This window comes from Monodon monoceros, unplaced genomic scaffold (genome assembly GCF_005190385.1).
Source record: "Monodon monoceros isolate NGI ecotype Baffin Bay Population unplaced genomic scaffold, NGI_Narwhal_1 Super_Scaffold_5, whole genome shotgun sequence".
In the NCBI taxonomy this organism is placed as follows: Eukaryota; Metazoa; Chordata; class Mammalia; order Artiodactyla; family Monodontidae; genus Monodon; species Monodon monoceros.
Window position 1 is genome coordinate 103,364,614 of NW_021703782.1, and position 16,705 is coordinate 103,381,318.

Consider the following 16,705-nt stretch of genomic DNA (forward strand, 5'->3'; position numbering starts at 1 on the left):
CCACCCAGACTTGGCAAAGTCCCCATCCTGAGTTACCATCAGGTCCGTGGGGGCCACACTGGAGCCAGGTCAGGAGACTTGCTGGAAGGTGGAGGCGTGGCCTGCTGGGTCACTTGGGTGTAACCTGGGTGTGCTGAGCTCCTGCTTTGTAGAGCTGGGCCCTGCGGAGACAGGTGGGAGGTGCTCACAGTCTTACCTTCAAATCCAGGTATCGGGCGTGAGAGGGGCCGAGGAAAAACTGAATTTAAAGTCTCGATATTTGGTGGACCTGGGCAGTGGTTAGCACTCCCCTTAAATTATTCCTTCAAGTGTGTGTTTCATGTAAATTGCACATGTGCTGTATTTCACCATATGAGAATGGTGTTGATTTTGTAATTGAAGGAAGTGATGATTTCAATGTCACCCTTGAGTGAAGAGGGTCATCCTGTCTTGCTCAGTATTAAAGGAGGCCCACAGTACATTTCAGAGCCGCTTGGCACCACAGCAACTGCTAGCAAACATCACCGCCCAGAGTGATTCATGGCGGTCACCGCCCTCAGCAGTATGTGCGCAAGGCTTCAAGAATTCAAAGAAATACGTAAAAGAAGGTGTTTATGATTTTTATTTTAATATTGAATATGTCACAAGATTTAATGACCAAATTAGTCATTTACATTTTTCAAAGATATCTAAATATAAAATTGCTAAAAATTCAAATACAGATAGCAAGCTACAAATAATATGTCTTTCGTTTCTGGGGTGGATAGGAATGGAAGACATTAGAAAAGGGTGCTTCTGTTGGCTGAACAAAGATCAGAATGAAAGAGGAATTCATTAGGTGCCTCTGTGCAAATGGACCCTCAACTGTGACAGGCTGTTTCAGCCACGTCGCTTCCTGTACAATGATTTAAAAAACTTTGAAATGCAGGTCCTCAATGAAACCTCAGTCCACCATCTTGGCCAGGGCCAGTGTGAAAGGACGTCACCCTGGGAGGGACCCTGGAGAGGCTGGCGAGGACCACAGAGGCATCAGGTGTGGCCAGAGGGGTGGTGTCAGCAGATACCTGATTCCTTGACCCCCACCCCCTGGGAGCTGGACCCCTGGCAGCAGCTCCTCCCGCCCCGCAGTCTCTGATGCAGTGAAAGCAGCACTTCCTTCCTGCTCAGACCAGGGGGCAGACACTGTGAGGAGAGAAACGGAGCCGAGGCCCCTCTGAGACAGCGCAGCAGAGACTCTTCTGAGTCCAGAAAAAATCCACATGCGGGTCCAACTGTCAGCTGAAACTTAGACTTGTTATGTAGGAAACAGAAGAGGCCACTTCTGGCTGGGAGCTCAGTGTGACCCCCACTTCTCCGAGCCCCGAGCTTTACATGCAGTCCTGCCTTCCTGAAATCAGAGGTGCTGGGATGAGCCGAGGAGAGCAGGCTTCTGAAGGGGAAAATGGCGCAGCCTTGGACACACATCACTCGGTCCCCTTCCTAACTTTAGTAAGATACTATCCTCAAAGCAATGCACTCATTTAAACAAATGGCATAGTTAAAACTATTGACTAAATCCTAAACACTTCTTCTGAAAAATCGAGCCCTAGCTTTTCCAACCCGCCTGTTGAGTATGGGAACAGATTTTAAAGAGAATAACATAATCAATCCTCTGCCCCAAAGAATGGTCCATCATACCAACCATGATAAAGAGTTTATTAAAAGGAAGAAAAAAAAAAAAGAAACGTACATTTTTGTTCTTTGTTTAAGAAATTTGATCAAGTTGCAAGGACATGTCTGGGCATGGCTATGTATATCTTCGCGCGGGGCCGTCAGGCAGTGAAGATGGCTGGGCAGCTTGTGGCTCCTCTCGGTGTCGTCCGGCCCCGGGCACTGCTAATCAAAGCCATTACCACTCAGGGTTCGGCCCCGTGGCAACGTCCCCAGCTCTGTTCTAGGGGGGTGCCCCCACTTCCCCAAGAGCCCACCAGCCCTGTCCTCGTGAGCCAAGGGCTGGCCTCCCCGAGGACTGCAGGACACAGGGTGGGCTCTAGGGCCACCTGGCCCTGGCAGGCAGGCTCTGAGCTATGGCAACAGATTGAAGCTGGAGGCCGGTGTCACTGTTGCCCTGATTTCTTTTCCTTCTGGAAGCTGAAGCTTGTACGTCTGTTCAGTTTTCTTTGTTTCTGAGCAAAATAGTCAGCCCGGGCAGTGCTTGCTCGTGATTCCAGGATGTAGTTAACCTAGAAAGCAAAACGACACAGCCCGTCACTTGTCAGCCACTCTGCTCGCCTGGGATGAGCAAGGGAAGGGCCCTGCCCTGGGCTGGGCGCCCTCCGGGCCCAGTGCCCCCCTGTGCGTGGCGTCCAGTCATCACGGCAACCCCGCAGGCTGTGACCGGAGCCCACTGCACAACGGGAAAACACGCCTGGAGAAGACACGAGGCTGGTACAGGCCTTTCAGCCAGTGGTGGAGCTTTTCTGATTCCAGAGCCCGTGGTCCCTCCCAGAAGAAGCCTGGGTACCGGGGTTCCTGGTTCTGCCCCCAGCCTGCCGTGTAGCCCTGGGCTCGCACATTAACTTCTCTGAGCCCCCTCTTCCCTTGTCTGAAAGACAAGGATGTCACAGGGATGAAAACCAAACCAAAACGAGGCTCTGTGTTCAGCCTCCCACCAGCAGGTACAGAGGTCCCAACTGGGGTATTTTAATGCTCACAAGCACCCCACTAGCTACGGCTCATTTGATAAAAAAGGGAAGTGAGGCTCAGAGAAGAGGACCAAGCTGCCCGGATCACCGAGAGGTCAGGGTCAAAGCCGGGAAAGGTGCCGTGGAAACTCTGTGCAGGATGCACAGCCAGCTGCCTCCCAGGTCTCCACATTGCTGCTCCCACCTGGTTCTCTTGGGGTCTTTTCAGATTTCCCCCCAGTGGTCACTGTCACCATCACCTTTGGCACTGAGCACCTGCCTTATCTGAGCCTCACCCCATGTTTGGTTTAAGGGGCAGAGGGAAAATTAAGACTTGGTCCCTGTCCCAAGGACCTCATGGCCTAGTGAGTGTCCAACAGAACAAGTGTGACAACAGATACAGAAGGAGCAGAAAGGAATGGGGAGAGTAACTATCGGGGACATGTGGGGCAGGGAAGGCTTGTGGAGGGGATGAATGAGATGGGTTTTGAGAGACAAATAGGAGTTTGAGGTGTACAAGGGGTGGGGAGAATCAGCACGCATCAAGGCACAGCAGTGGAACACAGCAAGGGGGTGTCCATGAACTGCAGAAGCTTAGGGATCAGTCAAGGTGAGGCAGGGAGGAGCCAGGGAAGGGCAGCAGTGCCGTGATAAGACCTGCACCTGGTGCGAGGATGAGCCCCTGGCTGGGTGGTGGTGGCGGTGGCAGCAGCAGCGTTTGGAGTGCTTGTCAAGGATTGAGTCATTTAACCCTCACAACAGCCTTAGGAGATGGCTGCCATTGTTATCCCCATTGTACAGAGGAGAAAACTGAGGCACAGAAATGATAACGTCATTTACTCGAGGTCACAAACCTAGAAAGAGTACGCGCCAGGACCTGGACCAGCTCTCCAGGCCCCGGGCCTCCTCAGAGGTCCCCACCCCCTCACCTCCTAAGACCCGGCTCCTTCCACTGCCCCAGCTGCCTCTGGCTGGGCCTTTCTGAGAACAAACACTGTTTCTCTTCAACCTCAAATATCTCAAAGTTATGACTAGAACCCTGAATATTCCTGGCTAGAGAAACGAGCTGCCCCCTCTGTTGACTACTCTGAGGGCCACGTGTCTCGCGCCCGGAGTGGGAGAGGCCTCTGAGGACTGAGAAAAAACCGAGGGGCTCCGGGGAGGCGGTGCAGATGCCTTGCCTCGCGTGGGGCTGGGGCTCTGCCACGGTGTCCCCTCCAGACTTTCTGCTCTGATAGTCGCCGGCAGCAGGCGTTAAAGGCTGGTGTGTGAGTACAGAAAGCTTGACGCGCTCGGCCCACTGCCTCGCCAAGTTACCAGCTGAGAGCAATAAATCATGAGGCCTGCAGGGCCGGGTGAAGATTTGGGACACTAGAGACAATGCATGGAAAGAAGAGGTTTATCATTCTTAATGAGAGCAATCTTTGGGTTCGATTGTTTGCACACTCAACCAATCTACTGTTTTCAGTGTATTTTTGGCACATGTAACTTGACAAAAGCATTTTAAAATGATCCTCAACAGGCCAACTATTCCCTAAATTTATTATCTTCAGTGCTTTGTGATAATCACATAGATAATTTTAATGGAAGATTAATGTAATAATCAAAAGATAAAAACGCCCTTTGGTCTGCCATCAGCTGGTTAATATGCTGTGGCTTAAGACTTGCACAGTTTTATGCACTACAGAGTGTTTCGCTTTCAATGCATTTTACAGCTTAAGGCATAAAAATATAGGGAGTTTTCATGGTCAATAAAGTCACAGCCTCCATCACTCGATCACGAGAAGAACCCAATTTGAAGAGACCAATGATTCCTCTGAGATTCACCTCGAAGCCTGCAGAACTAGGGGCCACGCAGGGATTAGCTCAATCCCATCTCGGGTGGGAAGGGGCAGGGCAGGTCTGGGACTCCTCAGCTTGGTTCAAGATGAGGCTCCACCTGTATGTGCTCTGTGGCCTTGGGCCTCTTTTTCCTCGTCTATAAAGTGGGGATAATAATGTCTACACTGGGCAGGGCAGTTGCAAAGATGAAATGAGATAATGTACATAAAACGTCTTGTATACAGTCGGTGACCAATAAATGGGTCCTATGGGGAAAAACACAACAAGCTAAAAATAACTTGGAGAGTTGCCTGCTTGTAAAAGTTTCTTTGACATTAGCCTCTGGTCCTTATTTCCTCCTTTCAGTTGCAGACACTGGTCAGAGCCCAAGCTGTGGCTCGTCTAAAGTTTCAGTCTAAAGCTCTTATTTTATGTGAAACTCCTCAATTCTAGAACCACCACATGTATTACTTGCGTCTAAGACTGACCTGAGAAGAACCTCTGATGGCAACATTTCTACCAAGTGGGGCCTCAGTCACTTGGTGTTGGTGCAAAGCCCCACGAAGACATTGGGAATGGCAGATTGGGCTAAGTATTTAAACTGCTTTAAAAATCAGAGATCGGAGACGTGAAATTTAATCTTCCATCAGGATCGCGATCATTAGCTCTCTAAATAAATCAGGCTGGGACTTCTCCTGGAGTCTTGTGCATGATGTAATATTTCTACAAGCATTTTCATATGAAAACAGACATTTTAGGGAAGGCGACAGGCCTTGGGGATTTTGCAGAAAAGCATCTGCGTCAAGGGAGCATTTGGTCCTGGAAAATGATTTCTCTGCCCTTGTTCTTCCACAGTCTTGCAGTGAAGTCATAAACCTGTGTTTCTGTCATCAATCTGCTGTTGTGAAAATTATTTTGATGTCAAACACAGGATTATAATTTTACTAGAATCCTTCTAGTAAAATCCTTGAATATTTTAATGCTGGCTACAAAAAAAAAGGCCAGGACTTCCCTGGTGGCACAGTGGTTAAGAATCCGCCTGCCAATGCAGGGGACATGCGTTCAAGCCCTGGTCCGGGGAGATGCCACATGCTGAGGAGCAAGCTTGTGCGCCACAACTACTGAACCCGTGTGTCACAACTACTGAAGCCCGCAAGCCTAGAGCCCGTGCTCTGCAGCAAGAGAAGCCACCGCAATGAGAAGCTCGCACACTGCAACGAAGAGTAGCCCTCGCTCGCTGCAACTAGAGAAAGCCCGCAGGCAGCAATGAAGACTCAATGCAGCCAAAAATAAAATAAATAAATAAATTTAAAAAAAAAAAAAAAAAAAAAAGGCCAGCCCTGACGGGGTAATGGAATATTTCTCCACCAGGCCCTGGAGTGCGGCACACGCTCCCTGGGTCGTCGGGGGATGCGCTGGCAGGTAACTCTTACCTTGCTGCTTTCAGGCACTCCGGGTGGGCACTGTCCCCTGCCTGTTCCAAGGGGCTCCAATCTGGGGTGGTCTATGAACCCTCTGCTTTCCATCCAACTGGTCACGCTACTCTGTCTCGGCTCTAAACTGTCCTCCTAGCAGCTTTACTCTTTTAATTCTCATCTACTACTTTTGAGGATCTTTTGAAGCCATGAGGACTTTGCCTCAAAATGTTTCTGTGAAACAATTCCATTTCATCGAAATCTCCTGTTCAGCTCCTTAAGTCTATGCACACCTGGGAGGTTAGGAGCACAAGTTCTGGAATCTGCCAAACCGGGGTCAAGTTCTGGTTCTGCCTGTCACAACCCTGGCTAAGTTACTTTTTTCCTGAGCCTCAGTTTTCATCTAGAAAATGGGAATGACCTCATAGAGGTGTGAAGGTTCCTTGAGACAGGACAGGTAAAGTGCCTGGCCCAGGTCCTGCACTTTGTGACCCCTCAGTGTATCTTAGTACTTTTATTACTATTACTTGATGACATCTACTCTTAAGAAGAGAACGAATAATCACTTAGGTAGCTTCCCCGTACCATTTAATATTTGCTCTAGCAGCTAATATTAGCCTTACGGTGGGGTAGGGCAGGGTAGGTGCCATGATCCCTATTTTACAGGAGGAGAAACTGAGGCCCAGGGAGGTGATGTGACTGGTCAGAGTCACACACACCAGGGGTGGAGGAGCCCCCTCTGGCTCTAGGCCCTGTTCTGCTACAGCAGTTCTGTTTTCTCTATCTGGTTATTCTACGTAAGATTTGGCTTGGAGAAAGGATTCTCAGTTTGGAAGAGTCTGCAAATCACTAGACCAGGGCTGCTCAGAGCGTGGCACACAGACGGCATCCTGTGCAGCGCCTGAGAGCTTCTCAGCGACACAGGATCTCGGGCCCTGACCCATATTTCCTGAACCGAGACCCCACAGGAGCTTTTCTCAGTCCGACCCCGCTTTGCAAGATTCTGTGTGGCTTGGCCCCTGCAACCTCTCTGCTCCAGACACACAGGCTTGGGTGCAACCTCCCAGCCACACTGCACTCGCCCTGCTTCTCTGCTCCGCCACAGGCCGCTCTCTCTGTGAAATGCCTTTTCTCTCTCCTCACCTGGTAAAATGTGTGCTTTTCCATCCATCCTTCAGGGCTCAGCTCTCCCTGCCTCCCTACCCCCTGTACCAAGTCAGTTTACTCTTTACACACCGATGGGGCACCTTGTGACTTATTTAACAGTCTTTTTAAAATATTTATTTATTTATTTATTGGCTGCGTTTGGTCTTTGTTGCTGTGTGCGGGCTTTCTCTCTAGTTGCGGCAAGCAGGGGCTACTCTTCATTGTGGTGCATGGGCTTCTCATTGCAGTGGCTTCTCTTGTTGCGGAGCACGGGCTCTAGGCACATGGGCTTCAGTAGCTGTGGCACACGGGCTCAGTAGTTGTGGCTCGTGGGCTCTAGAGCGCAGGCTCAGTAGTTGTGGTGCACAGGCTGAGTTGCTCTGCGGCATGTGGGATCTCCCCGGGCCAGGGCTCAAACCCATGTCCCCTGCATTGGCAGGTGGATTCTTAACCACTGCGCCACCAGGGAAGTCCCTCTCTGTAATTTTCTTAACGTCTGTCTCCTCTGAAAGAGGACAAGCTCACTGAGGACTGGGGTCTGTCACTGCAGTATCCTGAGTACTAGCCTGGCACACAGAAGGTGCTCCGTGAGCACTGTTGAGATATGGTAACAGACAATTCTAGCATCAAGCCGGGTATGTTTAGAACAGGTTAATTATCGTGATTACTTTAAGGTGTCTTCAAACAATAACAATAATTTCCTCAGAGTCTGTTCCAGGAACCTCAAGGAGCTCCTGAGTGGGGTTGGAGGGAAATAAATGGTACGTAAAAAGAATGAATAAACACATGAAGAAGGAGGATTATCGGGGGACTGGGAGGAAGCTGAAGGGGGTCCTGGCTGGCTGAAGCAGGTGCAGAGCAGCTGACCTGCGGTGTGGCCCAGGCCTGGGTGCTCACCAGCCGGGTGACCCGTAGGCAGTGCAGTGACCCTGCAAAACCGGCCTGGGAGCCTCGTGCAGTGCTGGGGGGGAGCCGGTCCTGCACACGCCAGGTCTGGGCCGAGAAGGAACACTCACCTTGAGCACGATTTCATTGACGGTAGCAGCGTCAGATTCAAAGTAGAGGTGTTTATAGTCGTGATTGCTTAGATACGTGAGTTTAAATATCGCGTGACCTAGAGGGAGAGAGAAAAGGCAGGGTTGAGGGGGCTCTGGCGGGTTACCTTGGGGGACGCCCCCCATATTCTCCTCTCCCCTTGTCATTTCAGTTCCAGCGAGAGCAAGTGGAGGCTGCAGGGCTGCAACTCTTCCCAGGAGTCGTTCACCTTCTCATCACAGGTGGGGAGAGAGCAGGCAGTAAACAACAGATCAAACAGCTAGTTATGTCCCATTCCACTCTGAAGGGTGTTCCGGGTACGCCAGATTAGGAAAGCTCTACAGAACTATTTCTACATAATAGTCGCATGGAAAAGGTGGTATTTTTTAAGGCAGAAGACCAATTAACTCCAAATTATTTCTCTAAAAATAACTGTGCTTAAAGTCAAATAAATGAGCAACAGGAAGGAGGAAGGCCGATAGTAACGCTATTACCAGGTTTTCCGTAGCCTGGCTCCTGCTGGGAGGGGGAGTCCTGGTCATGTGATCCCGCGTGGAAGCTGCTCCCAAGGCCCAAGGCCTCCGGTCATTTCCACCCTGGAAGGATGGGTGGACTGGGGGCGGCGGGGGGCGTGGAGAGGCTGCTCTAAAGGCTGCCATGGAAAGCTGGCACCTCACAGAGCAGACTGACTCAGGGGGTCTGACCCCCTGAACACACAAACCACCCCCAGACCCAAATGCTTTTGTAACCCTTTCCTACCACCTTCAGGGCAACCTTGTCATTTCTGGAACTGCTTCCTGGTCTAGCCTCACCTCACTTCACCACTCTCAGATGCCACATGCCAGCCCAGGGCACTGCACATACCCACCTGCCCACGCTTGGGATGTCCCCTCTCATTATCCTGTCTCCAAAAGATCAGCCAATGCTGGGTACTTTAGCTCAACTGGCATCTCCGTGGGATACATTTCTAGGCACGTTTCTCATGTGGCCTCCCGCAGTGCTTGGCCCGTCAAAGAAACCTGCTTACCGTATCACGCCACCTGCAGTCGTGTCCGCACCCCCTGTGCCTGTCCTTTGGGCCAAACATGCCAATCAGATTCCCTCCTCTAAGTGGAGACATAGGTGCCCACCGTCCTCACTCCCATGTGACGCTCTCCCTAGCCCATCAGCTCATGCTGTCCTTGGGTTCTGGGAGACCCCTGTGGACCTTCAAGAAAGTCCTCTTCCTCCTTAAGCTATTTTGAAGTTGGTTTCCATTACTGGCAACCAAAGGAGTACTGCTCCAGAGAGACGTGTAGTCAGAGCTCGGTAAACATTCCCAGACCAAGGAGCAGCTGGTGACATCTCTTACCCAGAGGCTTCCTCCTACCAGCCTCAGAAACAACTCCTTCTTGTCTTTTCTGCAGACTTCAGTGCTTGTGAGATTAAAATTCAGCATATCCTTTCTATTAGCCCTTCTCATCCGTTGTCCTTTTAATTGAAGCAGTGGCTGGTCATAGTTATTAATAACATATCACCCATATTACTGTAAGTTCACCTCTTTCCCAGAGAAATCTTCCTGGAAACTTTATTTACAGTAGCTAATTCTTCAGATCTTCAAAAATAAACTGATACATGCTGTACGTTTGTGGCCAGAAAAGTTAAGCTGCTGGTATTTTATCCTGGAAACATCATTATGATATACTTTCTGACTATAAATTCAATATTGAAAAAATTAGCTAATAATTTCTGAAAAACCTCGCTTTCCGTCACTTGACAAATTTAGCCTGATTCTAAATCGTGGTACTAAAGTGTTAGAATTTTTAGCTGAAAGCTAATCATTCTGTGAATATATAAATTACTTGTTTCTGAGAAGTGAATCTCACACGAATGGATGTATCTGTATGTATGGACGTGAGCGTACGTGTGTATTCTTTTATCTTTACAGGATTCAGCTCAGAATGTCAGAGCCTTGATGGTGATATCACTGTGCGGAAGAACAATGCAGATTTTTCTGTTGGCCATGCTGTGACCAAGCAGAGCCGTCTATGAAGGTCACAGGGCTGTGAAGGACAAACAGAGACACCCCCTCCAGGAGGCCTTACTGCTGACACCTGGCCGTGACAGACACAGACACCAGTGCCTGCAGCTAAAAAGGACCAGAAGGTCTTAGGGAGGTCTGTGGACCCGAAGCTTCGGGGTTCACTGACCACTTTGATAAGTGATCTCATGGACTGTCTATACCACCTGCTCCCGCTCGTCACTGACAAAACAAAACCCAAACCTCAAGATACTAGAGCATGTTTCGCCTGAATAACTGGGACACCATTAAAAACCTGTCCTGCACTCTTTAGGAAGAGCCAAATCTACACATGGCACACGTGACATGCAGTCTGCAGGGGCCCGGGAGCCTCTGGAAGGAAGCCTCCACGCCATCCCCTTGGACGGTACGGGCTCACAGAGGGGAGGCCTGTGGTTCATCCGCACACCAATCGTAGGACAAAAACAAACTAATCATCCCACATCGAGTGTCCGGAACAGCTGCATATTTGGGTCAGGTGACTACAAACACCCCCCCATGTCCTGTGCTGAGCTACGAGGCTGTGTGTGTCCTCTGCCTGTCCCCAGCACTCTTACCAGACCCCCAAGGAAGAGGGAAGCAAGTCAGAGTGATGAAGAGTTCCAGCCCTGACCATCTCACTGAAGCCTCTGACTTGTCTGTCCTTTCCAGAGAGAGCATTCACATCACTGAGGGGAGAGGAGACAGAACACCATCTGGAGAACCTGTATTAGGATTCAACAGCTCGGCCCTTTTTAAACTATTACAGAGCCACAGATAAGACTATCACACAGCTAAAAACCGGGTGCGGTGCGGTGGGACAGCTACAGCAGACGGCCCCTTCCTGCTCTGTGGGAGGACTTCAGAGGGAGAGCTCTAGTTAACTCAGAGCCACGCTGTCACTCGTGCTGGAGCCACGGAGCATGGGGCCAAGGCACGCCGAGAGAGTTTTTGCTGTGAGGCTTTCCCCCTTGCTCCAGGGATCCCTGTTTTGCTGGGTGGCCAGAGGAATGAACACCAGGAACACTGAGAGACAAGTATGATGAGCATGACGAAGAAGGTGATCCCAGGGTGATGCTGTGGAGACCCCAGGGGAGGTGGCTGGCCTGGTAGCGGAAGGGCCACTCGAGACACAGCTTCCTGGAAAAGCCGACGCCTGACTGAGCAGTCTTAGAGGAGGAAGGGGGGTCAGCTGGGTAAACGTGGGGTGGAGAAGGATGCGACAGGGCGAGGACAGAGCGTGGACACACACACGGGGGCGAGAGGCAGCACGCCTCCGAGCCAGGGCTCCGAGCAGGCAGGTTCACGAACAGTGGGTGGGCAGGAGGTGCTGTGACACAGGGCAGACTAAAGGGCTGGGAACACTGGATTCAACAGCTGAGGGAGCCACTAGTGGACTGTAAGCTGGGCAGTGAATGGTCAAATTGGGCTTTTGGGCATTCACCCTGGCTCACCAGGGCCTGGAGGCAGGGGGACCAGCTGCCACAGTCATCCAGGTAGGAGCATATTCAGTTTTGAGCTAGACAGGAGTAAAAAGGATGCTGAGAAAGGGACTGACTTGAGAACTATAGAGAAGGTAACAGTGGCAGGACTTGGGAATTCTTTTATAAGAGTTAATAAGCAGAATTCACACTTGTATAATTTCACCTAATCCAAAGCCCATATATTAAAGTGTAACAAGTTAATTGACCTCTTTCTGGAGATGGATCTACCTATCAATAAACATGAGTGGTTTATGCTATGTGGTAAATTCCCACCAGAGGTGTCTGGGAAGGAATCACTGGCATTTCAACACCAGCTGAACAGAACAGGAACACAAAGTGAGAAAAGTCTGTTATCAAAACTTTACCAGCCTCGGGCACCTCTAGGCTCACCTCAGGTAAAGGAGGAAGATGGGGGGGGGGGTCAAATGTCCTCCTCAGCTGCAGCCCATCAGGGCACCTGTCCCGGGGTGTTAGAGGGAATCAGAGGTGGGCAGGTTACCCTTGGAAACTCAAAGAACATCAGCACCTTTCATAGGGAATGAGTAAGCCATAGGGGTAAACTGTCTCTGTAAAAATGCCAGTTGAGAAAAATGATCCAGGCATGCCTTGTTTTATGGTGCTTTCATTTATTGTGGTTCGCAGATACTGTATTTTTTACAAATTGAAGGTTTGTGGCAACCTTGCACTGTCAGATGATGGTTAGCATTTTTCAGCAATAAAGTGTTTTTAAATTAAGGTGTGTAAATTATTTTTTTAGACATAATGTTATTGCACATTTAACAGACTACAGTATAGTGTAAATATAACTTTTATATGCATTGGGAAACCAAAAAATGTGTGTGACTTGCTTTACTGTGGTGGTCTGGAACCAAACCTGCAATATCTCTGAGGTGAGCCTGTGTATCAGTATGATTTAAAAGAAAATACAAAGTCTAATATTGCAATTAGTCCAAATTATTTTGTTTGGGTTGTTAAATTCTGTTTGGAAATTGAGGTATAACAAAAGCCTGGGATGCAGAGGGGGAAAGTGTGAGTGCTAGTCAGAGACTTGGGAAGAAATCCAGTTCTGCTGTGTTCTAGTGGTGGGACGGTCGGAGGCACTGTCCCTCCAGAGGCCAAGGTTTGCCCGAGAGGAGACAGCATCCATCAGGCATCTCACATGGCACTTGGAAACAGTGGGGGCTCAATGGGTGGTGGCCATCATTCTTACAACTGTGATGGAACTGATGTTTGACGATAATATCCTCACTGTTCTGACGATATGGTTTTTAATTGGGCCTTCTTTGAGCAGACTTGCTTTAGAGCTGTAGGAATAAAATGCAATATAATGGGGTATAAAATGTGGCATCTAAGCCCCGGTCACATATCCAGATTTGCTCAGGGCGCTGAAACTATACCTCTGCTTCTGAATACTGAAATGGAAGTCTGGATATGTAAAAATGTATTTTTACTAATTAGCAGCACAGGTGTCAGAAGTGGAGACTTCTGAGCTTTCGTGCTGTAATTTATCATCTGCATTATGAGTTTTAACTTAAACCAGAGGCTGTGCTGAAAAAACAGGGTCTTCTGGTCAATTGAGGGGAGTGGTCATTCAGAAAAAGCTGCTAGCATCACAAGATGGGACAGCTTAAGCAGAGGGCCAGCAGCGCATGCACTCCTGCTCAAAGAAGTGCTCCCAGATTTCCACTGCAAATGGAACAGAGATTGTTGTTTGAAAAGAGGCTCCCTTCTAAACGACCTGTGGGCACCGACTGTGGTTGGCAATGACTGGTCAGAGCTGGGACTTCCAAACTGAGCCTGAGGCCCACCTTTGTCTAAAACCCCCCAGGTGTCCCACTTGCCAGGAAAGCCAAAAATAAACTTGAATTTTTTGGTTTTCCTTTTCAATTAAAAAATTATAAAATATATTTTAAAATTACTAGAAATTTAGAAGACAGAGGAAAAACTTCCACACTCCACCCCCATAATACCAACATCCTGGCACAATGACATCCATGGTCTCTTTTCTAGTCATTCTCACACGTCTGTTTTCACACAGTTGTAATCAGATTGTATAGTAAAATTTGGGGAGAATTTTTGTTGTTAACATTTTAGCATAGCCTTTTCCTTGTTGCTACATAGTCTCCACAACCATCTTTTTCAACAGCTGTATTTTATTCCAACAAGTAGGTGTGTGCCACGGTTCATGTTACTATCTTTCCATTGGGCATTTAAGTTACTAATAAAATTGCCAGTATTATAGATAAGCCTATGAAGAACATCTCTGAGTATTTGGATTCCTTCTGAATTCCTTTACATCAGGCATGGATACTTCTAAAAAAATGGGTTTCCAGGGTCTGATGTTTTCTGGTTCCTCTGGCTTGGAAGTGGGTGGAGAGCTCTCATTGGATTTCCCTTTTTTTAAAACAACTTTTTATTTATTTATTTATTATTTATTTTTGGCTGTATTGGGTCTTTGTTGCTGTGCGCGGGCTTTCTCTAGTTGCGGCGAGCAGGGGCTACTCTTCGTTGCAGTGGGAAATGGATGGCCTGGGATGCTTTGGTCTCTGGGCTGAACACCCCCTCTGGGTCTGGTCTCCACTGCAAGCAGCATTCCCAGCTGCCTGTAGGAGCTTCAGTTCAATGTAATTCAACTGGCAAAGGCTGGTGCTCCTTCTCGAGCACCCCGATGGTGGCAGAGGCCCCAGTAACTGTGATGACCTCTTTGACCTCTGGAGCAGGGACAGAGTCTGATCCACTTAACACTTTTGCCTGTGTCATTCACCCCCTCCCCCCGCCCCCTTTGGCTCCTTCCTATAAACATAATTAAAGCTCTCTGATTATAAAAACTCCCATGGCAATGTGATTTCCCTCCTTCCTCTAATTTACTGAAAACACTCTTGCTAAGGTCACCACGACCTCTATGTTGAGAGATCCAGTAGATACTTCTCGGCTTTTATTTTGCTTGGCTTCTCAGCTATCTGATACTTCTGCAGTCCTCTCTTCCCAGGAAGCCAGAGTCAACTGATTTTTCAACTGACTTCTCCAGTCAATCTGTTTCTTATATGTCCTTTGTGACCTTCTTGTCCTTTATCTTTCTCTTAAATAATGGTCTTCCCCGGTGTCCTGTCCTTGACCCTCATCTCTTTTAACTCCATTTCTCCTCTGTCAGGTTTGCCCCTTAGGTTTTAACTACTACCCAGATATTGATGATCCCGAAGCAGATATCTGGCTCGGACCTTTCTCCAGACTTTCAGAGCCAACCAGTGAGTACAGCTGCCATCTTCATATGGCCTGCAGTGTTGCACATCCAGAACTGAATTCTACATTTCCCCTTAAATCTAAAGGTCTGTTAGCCCAACTGGAGGCTTCACTACTTACCAAGTTCCAAGCATTTGGTCCCCTAAATAGTTTTCATATATTCATCTTCCATCCCTTCCCATCCTGTGACCACAGCCCTCACCGAGGTCCTGACCGTCTGTTGCCTCTTCTTGGTTTTCCTACTTTTGGTCATGTCTTCTTCAGATCCAAACATCTACCGAGAGGAGTCATCCTTTTGTAACACACATCTGGTCATATCACTCTCCTACTTAAAACTCTACAGTGTTTCTTTTCCTATTGTCTTCAGAATAAAGTCCAAGCTTTTTAGATGATTTTCAAGACCCTAAATCAGCAGTTGTCAAACTTCTTGGTCTCAGAATCCCCTTACACTTTGAAACATTACTGAGGAGCTCCAAAAGCTTTTGTTCATGTGGACTATATCTATCAATATTTATTATATTAGAAATTAAAACTGAGAAGTGTAAAAACTATTAAATCGGACTTTCTTGGTGGCACAGTGGTTAAGAATCCGCCTGCCAATTCAGGGGATGTGGGTTCGAGCCCTGGTCCAGGAAGATCCCACATGTCATGGAGCAACTAAGCCCGTGCACCACAGCTACTGAGCCTGTGCTCTAGAGCCCGCAAGCCACAACTACTGAGCCCGCGTGCCACAACTACTGAAGCCCGCACGCCTAGAGCCCGTGCTCCACAACGAGAGAAGCCACGGCAATGAGAAGCCCGCGCACCGCAACGAAGAGTAGCCCCCGCTCACTGCAGCTGGAGAGAGCCCGCGCACAGCAACGAAGACCCAACGCAGCCAAAAATAAATTAAAAAAATAAATAAAATAAAAAAAAATCCATATGATAAAATTTCCTCCTGTATTAGAGTATAAGGAAAATAAATACCGTGCTATCATGTCCATCTTTACAAGTACTGAATATCATGATTTCTTCAGAGTTGCAAAAGCCTCTACATATCACCACTAAATATTAAGTTCCATATTATAATAGTAAGTTCCATATTACCATACTACTGTGCTTTTTGAGTTCTTGGACTGATTTTTAACAGTTTTTGTTTTGTTTCATTTTTGGTCAACTCTCGTCAGTTTTAACTTCCTACTATCTCTATTATTAAGTTCTGTAATTCTTTATCCACCTTCTATTTTTCTGCACTTAATATCTTTTAGGAAGAGAAACCAGATAACGACGCATGGTTAAAATTTGTTGAGGAATAAGACTTCATAGACTGAGTTGGGGCTAGGGATACTCTTCCATCCAAAAAGCACAGAAGTTTAAGTGACTTGGCTTTGTGTCAGTAGCAGAGGGAAGAATATAAAGCTCTGTTACCATTTATATATAACTTTAGGCAAGTTACATAACTTCTCTGAGCCCCAGTTTCCTCATTTATAAAATGGGAATAATATCTGTCTCACAGAGTTGTTGCTAAGATTAAGTAATCCTAGGATAAAAATCAACAATCTGAGACTTCTAAAATAAATGAATATAAACCTCAGAGGGTTGTTTCAAGAATTAAGTAGTGATGGGAACATATATATGTATATGTATAACTGATTCACTTTGTTATAAAGCAGAAACTAACACACCATTGTAAAGCAATTATACCCCAATAAAGATGTTAAAAAAAAAAAAAGAAGTACTGCATATAAAGCACTTGGGACACTGCCTGGCACATGGTAGATTCCCTTGTCTTTTTGCTCTCACTCTCCAAGATAAACAAACTTTTCCAGACAGGCTAAGAGAGCCAAGAGGCAAAATTAAGGATATTTTATAGATACTTATATAACAAGAGAAAAAGAATTTCTA

The 16,705-nt window shown here is 47.7% G+C and overlaps 1 protein-coding gene across 4 annotated transcripts in view; it reads right to left on the minus strand.

The window, feature by feature from the left end:
- Positions 1 to 592: 592 nt before the first annotated feature.
- The window catches only part of MAPKAP1 (MAPK associated protein 1), a 231,214-nt gene continuing 215,101 nt past the window's right edge, over positions 593 to 16,705 (minus strand). For 2 of the 4 annotated variants that reach the window (XM_029201627.1, XM_029201625.1), the window contains 2 exons: positions 8,041 to 8,138; positions 593 to 2,201 (listed from right to left, as the gene is read on the minus strand). In XM_029201627.1, the coding sequence (XP_029057460.1) occupies positions 2,076 to 2,201; positions 8,041 to 8,138 (224 nt within the window). In that variant the 3' untranslated portion in view covers positions 593 to 2,075. The remainder of the gene's footprint in view (positions 2,202 to 8,040; positions 8,139 to 16,705) is intronic. The other 2 variants (XM_029201624.1, XM_029201623.1) reach the window with 2 other exon arrangements.